This window comes from Bos grunniens, chromosome 18, assembly GCF_055505025.1.
Source record: "Bos grunniens cultivar Pamir isolate PY7600 chromosome 18, Bosgru_T2T1.0, whole genome shotgun sequence".
In the NCBI taxonomy this organism is placed as follows: Eukaryota; Metazoa; Chordata; class Mammalia; order Artiodactyla; family Bovidae; genus Bos; species Bos grunniens.
In genome coordinates this window covers 53,238,407-53,248,442 of record NC_141182.1, presented here as the reverse complement: position 1 = coordinate 53,248,442, position 10,036 = coordinate 53,238,407, and the positions used below count along the sequence as shown (strand labels likewise).

At 54.4% G+C, this 10,036-nt stretch overlaps 1 protein-coding gene across 1 annotated transcript; it reads left to right on the top strand.

Moving 5' to 3' along the window:
* Positions 1-225: 225 nt before the first annotated feature.
* Positions 226-9,628, top strand: CKM (creatine kinase, M-type). Its single transcript, XM_086353120.1, has 8 exons — positions 226-279; positions 2,562-2,775; positions 3,812-3,966; positions 4,306-4,438; positions 6,456-6,627; positions 7,875-7,998; positions 8,409-8,598; positions 9,102-9,628. Exons 2-8 carry the CDS (start codon positions 2,583-2,585, stop codon positions 9,278-9,280), a joined length of 1,146 nt encoding a protein of 381 aa, XP_086209246.1. The 5' UTR covers positions 226-279; positions 2,562-2,582; the 3' UTR covers positions 9,281-9,628.
* The last annotated feature ends 408 nt before the right edge of the window (positions 9,629-10,036 follow it).

Genomic DNA, 10,036 nt, shown 5'->3' with positions numbered 1-10,036 from the left:
ACCGGCTTGGTGGCGGGGGGGATATGGGCCCAGACCCTGGCGTGGCCCATACAAGGCCATAGGCTGGGCGCGAGGCATGCCTGGGTTCGGGGTGGGCACGATGCCTGGGCAGTGAGGTGAAGAGCTCAGCTGCCCTCCAGCCCGCTCCCAAGGGGCAGCCCTTCCCAGCCAATCACACAGCCCAGGCCCCCCCTATATAAGGCCAGGGCTGCAGGCCCTTCCTTTGGGTCAGTGTCGCCTCCGGGATACAGACAGCCCCTTCCAGCACCGCCCAGCCAGGTATTGCCCGGGGTAGGGTCCAGAGTGGGGTGTCTTCCATAGGGGCCAGAGGTCGAGCTGTCTCTGGAAGGGACCTTGCATGTTGTCCCCCACATGCCCCCGCACACAGGCGGGTCAGTGTGTGGCAAGGTGGTCCTTGTGTCAGAGAGTCCCCTCCACCTGGGAGCCCCTGACTCCTGGCCATGCCTTGTGATCGCTGGGGCAAGCGTCCTGGGGGGAGACCCCAGGATGGAAAGGAGCCTTGACAGCCACCAGCTGTCGCCCCCCTGCAAGGGCCTGCGGGCTAGGCCTTGTTCATGATGGTCTGTCGCCAGAACTGGGCGCCGTGAGCCGTGGGAGGTGTCTGTGTATCACCTGTCAGGGGCTTTGCCTTGGTGACCTTGCCTTCTGCAAAGCGTGACCTTGTGTCTGTCTGACTTTCCGTGGCTCCTGCATGAGTCCCCGTATGCCGGTGTCCCTGAGCTGGGAGGTGTGCATGTGTGGGCCCGTTTACCCGTGCGACCTGGGGGTGCATACGGGGGTGTGCATGAGGGGCTCTGGGTTATGTCTGTTGCTGTCTCTTGGGCTCCCCCACCTTGATTCCCTGCCCTCTCCCGGCCTGCCCCCAGAAGGGATGGAGGTGGGGACATGCTCTGAAGGGGGCTTTCTCGGCTGAAAGCCCTTGAGCCCCAAAGCCTGAATGCATGTGCTCCCGGCCACCCTGGCCCACCTGTCTCTGGCCTGCTGACGTGGTGCAAGCCGAGCCTCTGGAATGTGGGGGTGGGGTGGCAGCTGGGGGTGGGGAGAGGAGCCTGCCAGATTCTAAAAATAAATCCCCACGCTGGACATGAACTCCAAAGGCTTTCGTGGGTTCCATCCCCCCTTGGCCTGATGCCTCGGCCTTCAGCTCACCCTCGTGCCCATCTCCTTCCCACCGTCCTGCCCACTTCCCATTCCTGGAGCTGGGAATGAGCATCTCGTCCCTACCACCACCGCCAAAGGGTCCTCCCTCCTCCTGGGTCTTGGGAATAAAAGTAAGAACAGCACAGCAGCCACCCCTCTAGGTGTGCGTGCTAGTTTCAGACTCTTTGTGGCACTATGGACTGTTAGCCCACCAGGCTCTTCTGTCCAAGGGATTCTCCAGGCAAGAATACTGGAAGGGGTTGTCATTTCCTCCTCTAGGAGATCTTCCTGATCCAAGGATTGAGCTCTCATCTCTTACATCTCCTGCATTGGCAGGCAGGTTCTTTACAAGGCCCCAGCTCCATGCCAGGGCCTGTGCTCCACTGGCTTCGTGCTGAAGCTCAAAGAATCCTCCTGGTAACCCCATGGGAAAAGTTCAGTTCACAGAAGACAGAGGCTCAGAAAGACTGAGCAGTTGACCTAGGGTCACACAGCCCAGAGATGGCACGGATGAGATTTGAACCCAGCTCTGTTGACCTCAGAGGCTGAGCTGTTCTTAACTGTTCCTTGCAGGACAGGTGTCAGCACACAGAGGTGGGGGCGGGCACTCAGCCCTCCCTCCCACCCTGCCCCTCCTCCCTCGACTGAGCACCCAGGAATCTTCATAGAGAGAATGTCCCTTCTCTGCTCACACACTCATTCCCAGCAACATCCTCCACCCTCACCAGCTCCTCATAATTCCAAACAACAATAATAACAATAGCAGTGTTCTTGCCTGGAGAATCCCAGGGACGGGGGAGCCTGGTGGGCTGCCGTCTATGGGGTCGCAGAGTTGGACACGACTGAAGCAACTTAGCAGCAGCAGCAGCAAATTAATGATGAGTGTGTGCCGGCCCTATTTTAAGTGCTTCACATAATGAACTCATCGCATCCTTCCAACACCTCCATGAGATAAATGCTCTTCTACCCGCACTTTACAGGTGATTACTTTGAGGCACAGAGAGGTTAAGTAACTTGCCCAAGGTCACACAGCAGAGCTGGGATTCAAAGCCAGGCTGCCTGATTCTAGAACCTACACTCTTATATATCAGTTATCATGTCTTATCACAGGCTTGAGGGGTTCTCCCCTCCATTTTTCTAGCTGGAGAAACTGAGTCTCTAGCAATGTTATTAGCCTGGGGTCACCAGCAGGAAAAGGCAGAGCTAAGATCCCAACACCGGACTGATGATACATCCTGTTGAGATGCAGGGGCTCAGAGAGGGGATCCCTCTGGCTCCAAGTCACACAGCCCAGGACTCAGGACTGGTCCTCAGGCCTGCCTGACCCCAGAGCCTGGCTCTGCTCTCTTGCTGGTCCCCGTGGATGTGACCTAACTTCCCCCTCCACGCCTCCCCACCAGGCCCCCCGCACCACCGCCACCATGCCGTTCGGTAACACCCACAACAAGCACAAGCTGAACTTCAAGGCTGAGGAGGAATACCCAGACCTCAGCAAGCACAACAACCACATGGCCAAGGCGCTGACCCTCGAGATTTACAAGAAGCTGCGGGACAAGGAGACGCCCTCTGGCTTCACTCTGGATGACGTCATCCAGACCGGTGTGGACAACCCAGGTAAGCCTCCTGGGGAGCGTCCCAGGGACTGTGGGGCTGGTGTGTGTTGGGGGGTGGCCTGGAGGCTGCCTGCCAGGCCTCAGCCCCACCTCCCTGAGCCTCAGTTTTCCCATCTCTAAAGTGGGGACCATACTCATGGGGCTGCTGTGAGAAATAGATGAGTTGAATGTTTGAGGGCCTGGGACAGGGTCTGCCAGATGGCAAACCACTCGCTAAATGTGTGTGAGTATCATGTGAGACTCCCCTGAGGGAAGCTATTGCATCTTCCAGGCCTCAGTTTCCTCACCTGAAAAATGGGCACCCAGGTTGGGAAAACATAGGCACGTGGAGTGGCTCCTGGCACCGAGTGGGCGCTCTGACTCTGACAGGGGCTTCCTTCTCCAGGAACACCCCACCAGGGCGGGTGGAACTGGGCAGGAGACCAGCTTCCAACCTCAGCCTCCAACTCATGACTGAGGGAAAAGGCCCTTTCTCTTCAGGCCTCTGTTTCCCCACTTGAGAAATAAGAAGGTGTTTTGTTTTGTTTTGTTTTGTTTTTTGGCCACAAGGCATGCGGGATCTTAGTTCTCCAACCAGGGACTGAACCCTGGCCCTCTGCATTGGGAGTATTGAGTCTTAACCACTGGACCACCAGGGAAGCCCAAGAGGGTCTTTCAAGTCTCTTCTTATAAGTAGGGGTTGAGAGTCTCTAAGGTTCTGAACTTTTTAAAGGGACGATCCCTTGATTTGGGGATTCTCACGTGGTAATATTTTTAGCAACTCACCCCCCAGACTCTCCTTTCTCCTTTGCCCTGCACTCAACGTTCTTCTCACCACCCACCCCCAGATACTGCCTCGATCTCCCCCAGTCTTCTCTCCCAATTCCTACCCACCCTCAGCCTCCTCAGTTCTGACCCGCAGTGCTCAGTGAAATCCCTTGCATGTACGCACGCATGCACACACACACCCATGTGTGCACACAAAGTCTACACTGGACCCAGGAGCCCAGGTCTTCCCCGTGGGTGAAAGCACCTCTGACCTCCCTCTGACCCCCCAGGTCACCCCTTCATCATGACCGTGGGCTGTGTGGCTGGTGATGAGGAGTCCTATACAGTTTTCAAGGACCTCTTTGACCCCATCATCCAGGACCGGCACGGGGGCTTCAAACCCACCGACAAGCACAAGACTGACCTCAACCATGAGAACCTCAAGGTCAGCTGCCCCAGGGGAAGGGCGGGGCGGGGGGAGGGGGAGGAGGCGTGAGGAGACACCCAGAGAGACAGGGAGACAGAGATGGAGAGAAACACAGAGGGAGATGGGAAGAGAGATGGACAGGCAGACACAGAAAACAGTCAAGGTGGAGAGAGAGAGAGAAAGAGAGACAGAGTCAGGGAGGGAGGGGGAGAGAGGCCAGCGGGGAGGGAAGAACCAAAGGAAGCAGCTGAGAGCCCAAGAGAGCTGGGAGGGCCTGCGGGGGAGATTTGATTTTGGTGGGGAGGGGGCAGGACACACAGGATGGTCCGCCAAGCCCTGATCCCACCTGTTCCCTAGGGTGGAGACGATCTGGACCCCAACTACGTGCTCAGCAGCCGTGTCCGCACGGGCCGCAGCATCAAGGGCTATGCACTGCCCCCCCACTGCTCCCGCGGCGAGCGCCGGGCCGTGGAGAAACTCTCCGTGGAAGGTGAGAGCCCCCATCCCAGCTCTGGACCCCCTTGTGCCCCCATTTGCCAAAACACTGCAAGAACTTGATAATCACAGGTGCCTGGTGAGTGACAGCTGGCAGTATTACCCCTGGGGGAGGTCTAAGGGATTAGACCTAAAGATTTGACACCCAACTGCGCCAGGGTCCTGACCTTCATCCATCTATTCATCCATCCATCTATCCACCAAGCAAACATTTACGGTTGTTCTGGCCCTGTGTGGGGAACTGGGGTTCCCATGATGAATAAGATGGACCAAGGTTACTGCTCTCACAGAGCTGTCAGCCTGGTGGGGAGATAAGAGGAATCACTGAAACCAACAGAAGAATAAGATCATCCCCAAATGCCCTGAAGCCAAGAAACAAGGGTTGTGGCACAGAATGACTGTGAGTAGCTATGTTGGAAAGGAGTTGAGACATGACTGACAAGAAGGAGTGGACCTGGGAAAGAAATCTAGGCAGGTGAACAGCAAGTGCAAAGGTCGTGGGGTGGGAAGGTGTGTTGGAGGAAGAGCAAGGAGACCAATGTTGCTGGAGCTGAGTGGGTGATGGGGAGAGGGGAGGAAGTGAGGTCAGGGGGTGTTGGGGTGGCCAGGTTGTACAGAGCTTTGTGGGCTGCTGGGAGGACTCTGGCTTTGACCCTGTGGGAAGAGGACGCCGTGGGAGAGTGGTGAGTAGAGAAGGGACAGGTTCAGACTTGCATGGATTCCCCTGGTGGGGAACAGTCGGTGTGCAGAGGAGGAGAGGCTGAGAAGGGCAGCTGCAGGGGTCCAGGCGGGGCCGGGGAGTGAGGGGAGCACTGGGATGGGGAGAAAGAATGGGTGTGTTTGGAGGTAGAAGCATTAGGGCTGGCAGGCAGTGTCATTCTGCTAAATGTTTAACAACTGGCTCTAAAAAAAAAAAAGCAGCAGCCTTGATTTGCTGCCAGCAACTGCCAATTGCTCTGGTGTAAATTCTCCTACAGAGGCCCATGTTGAGCCAACCACGTGACATCATACAGGGATGGGTAATGGGAAGAGATGTGCAGTAGCATGTCATTATGTGGAATTTCCAGCATACAGATACAACAGGTGACTTCAAGAACATAGAAAATAGTAAGTGTAGTAAAGTAATTAGCAAGTGATAGTTCTGAGTACTTACCACCTTCACTTTAAATACTGGGTTGGCCAAAAAGTTCATTCTGAAAGATGTTATAGGAAAACTCAAATTTTTTGGCCAATGCAATATAGTTTGTTTTTGTCATTTATTTTTAACAATATAACATAGTATGTAGTATATGATATAGAACATATTATATAGTATATTATACAAATATGTATAACATATTTTACAATATGTGTATTATAGAAATACATTATACACATAATACATATTTGTCATGTCTTATGAAGATATGAATATATACAAATGCATATACGTATTATATATTTATTACATACATAATATACATGTGTGTGTATGCTCAACTGCTCAGTCATGTCTGACTCTTTGCAAACTCATGGACTGTAGCCCGCCAGGCTCCTCTGTCCATGAGATTTTACCAGCAAGAATACTGGAATGGGTTGCCATTTCCTTCTCCAACACTTAATACATACTATGTATTATGAATACCTATGAATATACACAAATACTATATATACTACAATATAATATCGTTTACTGCTGGCTCCCAGATTGCTGAGACTGACTCTGTCCTACCAGCCAGCAGGAGTGAGCACCAGCACTCTACTGCCCGCAGGTAGACTGACTGGACGTGAGAATTGGTGGCAGGCAAGGGAGAATCCACGCTTTTGGTCTTGAGCACATGGTGTGGGTGTTCCCAGGCCTGGGAAGACAGTGGAGGAGCGTGTTTTTTGGCGGGGGTTGCTTAGACACCTTTAGAACCTCCTCAGGGTCAAGGCCTAGGCCCCTGAAGGACAGCAGTGTGGGGTCCCCAGGGCCTCTGCACCCCACTTGTAGGGCAGGCTGTTGACCCCTCCTTCCTGTGGCCCCTCACCAGCCCTCAACAGCCTGACGGGTGAGTTCAAGGGGAAATACTACCCTCTGAAGAGCATGACAGAGCAGGAGCAGCAGCAGCTCATCGATGACCACTTCCTGTTCGACAAGCCCGTGTCCCCGCTGCTGCTGGCTTCAGGCATGGCCCGAGACTGGCCCGATGCCCGTGGCATCTGGTGAGGCCCCTTGCCCAATGCCCTCCTTTTGCCCCGCCTCCTCTAGTCGTCCCATGACCCTCCACGAGTCAAGACCATAACAGCAATTCTCCAGGGTGATCTTGCCCTCCACTCCTGCCTTCCCTGTGGTCTGAATGTCATATTTTAAGAAGCTTGTAACTCAGATTTGAACCAGACTCCCTAGGTTCAAATCCCAGGGCTGCCATTTACTAGCTGTGTGATCTTGGGCACGTAATTTAATGTTTCTCTGCCCCAAATCTCCATCTATAAAATGGGATCATAATAATTCATAGCTCTTGGGTTTCTTATGAGGATTAATGAATTAATTTATGCAAAGTATTGGTAAAAGTGTCTGGTATATAGTAAGTATCCATACTGGCCATTGGCATGATATTATTGCTAATTATTGTTGTTAGCTGGGCTTTCTATTAACTTTTTAATCCCCGATTCTGATGAAAGTGAAAGTTGCTCAGTCGTGCCCAACTCTTTGTGACCCTATGGACTGGAATTCTCCAGGCCAGAATACTAGAGTGGGTAGCTTTTCCCTTCTCCAAGGGATCTTCCCAACCCAGGGACAGAACCCCAGGTCTCCCACATTGTAGGCGGATTCTTTACCAGCTGAGCCACAAGGGAAGCCCAGGAATACTGGAATGGGTAGCCTATCCCTTCTCCAGTGGATCCTCCCGACCCAGGAACCTAACCGGGGTCTCCTGCATTGCAGGTGTATTCTTTACCAACTGACCTATCAGGGAAACTGTCCCCACCTCAATTCTGATAGTCAAAGGTTTTAAAAGGTTTTGAGAACCTCGGTTTCAAACAATTTGGAGAGTATAGATTGTAAGATTTTCAGTGTTTTCAGGTTCCACTAATGTCAGATTTTGTGATTCAATGGTTTCAAACATTTCCAGATCCTAAAGTTTTCCAGTCTAAGACTCCTTCTGCGATGTCACAATGTCATGGAAGGTTTATCAATTTTGCTTCTCGGTTTCCGTTTTTCAGCGATTCTGAGATTCTAATATTCTATAATATTGTGCAAAGAATTAAGACCCTAAAAGCCACTGATCCCACGATTCGAGATTTCACGGGTCCTGTGACATTTAAAGGTGTAAGCTGAGACTGTGAGATGCTCAGGCCACGTGCCCTTTAGGCCCGCTGCCCCCTAGCGGTGGACGTGTGTTTGCAAGAGGGAGGGGAACAGGGGGTCCCGCGGAGCCGGTTCCCTGACCTTTTGCTGCTCCCGATGCTAGGCACAATGACAACAAGAGCTTCCTGGTGTGGGTGAACGAGGAGGATCACCTCCGAGTCATCTCCATGGAGAAGGGGGGCAACATGAAGGAGGTTTTCCGCCGCTTCTGCGTGGGGCTGCAGAAGGTAGGTGCCTACCCTCGCGTGACTCCAAGTGACCGCCCCCCAGCGGCTTTCCGGGGCCCCGCCCCTCGGAACCCGGCTCCTCCCAGCACCGAAGCCACTCCCCTCAGCGGTGCTCCCCGCTCGCTTTCCAAAGCCTCTGGAAAGCCGGCCCCACCCCTATCCTCAACCCCTCGGACGAGAACCGGCCTTCAAGGCGTCCTCAAGCCCAGCCCCCTCAGAATCCAGCCATCGCTTGTGCGGTTAGGCCCCTGCCCCAAGAATTTCGTGCCTCCAGGTTTTCCAGACCCGCCCTCTCGGACTCCTACCCCCACCGACATTCTCACCCCCTGTCCCTCGGATCCCTGCCCGGGTTGTGGGCGCATTTGGGGGCACCCGCAGCGCTGATCGCGGGTCCTCTCCCCCTACCTCAGATTGAGGAGATATTCAAGAAAGCCGGCCACCCGTTCATGTGGAACGAGCACCTGGGCTACGTGCTCACCTGCCCATCTAACCTGGGCACCGGGCTGCGTGGAGGCGTGCATGTCAAGTTGGCGCACTTGAGCAAGCATCCCAAGTTCGAGGAGATCCTCACTCGCCTGCGCCTGCAGAAGCGAGGCACAGGTACGGCCCAAGTTCCCTCCTGCGGCTTCCAGGGCTGGCCCTTAGCGGCGGCTGAAGGGGAGCGGCGGCATCCCCACGGCTTCTGGGGGTCGGCAAGGGCTGCTCCTCTGTGAGTTTCAGTTCTTCCTCTGACAATAGGCTTCAGCACGCCTTATCTCAGAGAAGTCCATATACCACCATGGTTATATGGTTGATATACACTGTGTATGTCCCTGGGCGCCTAGGGGCCTCACTTTCCCATCTGTAAAGGGGAGGATGGTCAGGATTCGATCCCAGGCAGCCCGGCTCCTGAGCTCAACTCCGTTACCCAGTGTTGGATGGTTGAGGGGTGAGGTACCTAAAGCCAGCCCGAGAATAGACAGACGCTCAGGAAACTACATGCATTTAACACAGTAGGCATTCACCCAGTACGTCCGCCTGCGCGGTTGGCACGGCGGCCCGCGTTCCAGGCTCCGCTCCAGCATTTCTGCTGGCTCCTTAGCCCCTGCCTCCTACTCCCGCAGGTGGTGTGGACACGGCTGCCGTGGGCTCAGTGTTCGACGTGTCCAACGCCGATCGGCTGGGCTCGTCGGAGGTAGAACAGGTGCAGCTGGTGGTGGATGGTGTGAAGCTCATGGTGGAGATGGAGAAGAAGCTGGAGAAGGGCCAGTCCATCGACGACATGATCCCCGCCCAGAAGTAGGCGCACAGCCAGCTCGCCGCCGACTGCCGGAGCCCCAGCCCAAGGGAGGACCCAGCCCACCGGAGGCCCGCCCCTTCATCCTTTGCCCCGCCCCTTCCTCCTGGAGCCCAGCCTATAAACGTTTGGTCCACCTGGGGCTCTCTCCATCCTTCTAGTTCCAGTTCCAACCAGAGTTCCAACCAATGGGCTCCAGACTCTGGGTTCTGGCCAATGAAAAACCTCCCTTACAGTCTCCTCTTCTTTTTCCCCAAGCTCCGCCCACCATCGGGAGCTCTGGCTAATGGAGCTCACCTGGAGCTGTTGCTTTTTCTCTACTCAAAGCAACAAATAAAAGCAATGGTGGCCTTAGCGTTGTGTTTGATGGTTATTAGTACTGAAGGGAGAGAAGCAGGAAAAAGCTCCGGCAGTTGGCCACTGTGTGACCTCAAGGTGGCTTGTCGTCTCTAGGCAAGTCCTAGGGCTACACGTTTTATCCCACCTCTAAAGTGAAAGGGTTAGTCGCTCAGCCGTGTCTGACTCTGTGCGACCCCATGAACTGTATAGCCCGCCAGGCTCCTCTGTCCGTGGAATTCTCCAGGCAAGAATATTGGAGTGGGTAGCCATTCCCTTCTCATCTTTTCCCATCTCTAAAATGAGGCAAGTTCAGGGTACAGCATCTATCTGCGATCCAGAGAGGTGTGGTCCAGTGTCACACACTGAGCTTGGGCCCTTCCCAGCCTCTGCTGCCAATCACTCATGCTCAGATCTCAAACACAG

Bases quoted from the DNA above. Each gene is read 5' to 3' on its own strand.
- CKM (XM_086353120.1), top strand. From the start codon at position 2,583: ATGCCGTTCGGTAACACCCACAACAAGCACAAGCTGAACTTCAAGGCT. The intron at 4,439-6,455 runs GTGAGAGCCCCC...GCCCCTCACCAG, and splicing joins GGAGAAACTCTCCGTGGAAG to CCCTCAACAGCCTGACGGGT. The intron at 8,599-9,101 runs GTACGGCCCAAG...CTACTCCCGCAG, and splicing joins CCTGCAGAAGCGAGGCACAG to GTGGTGTGGACACGGCTGCC.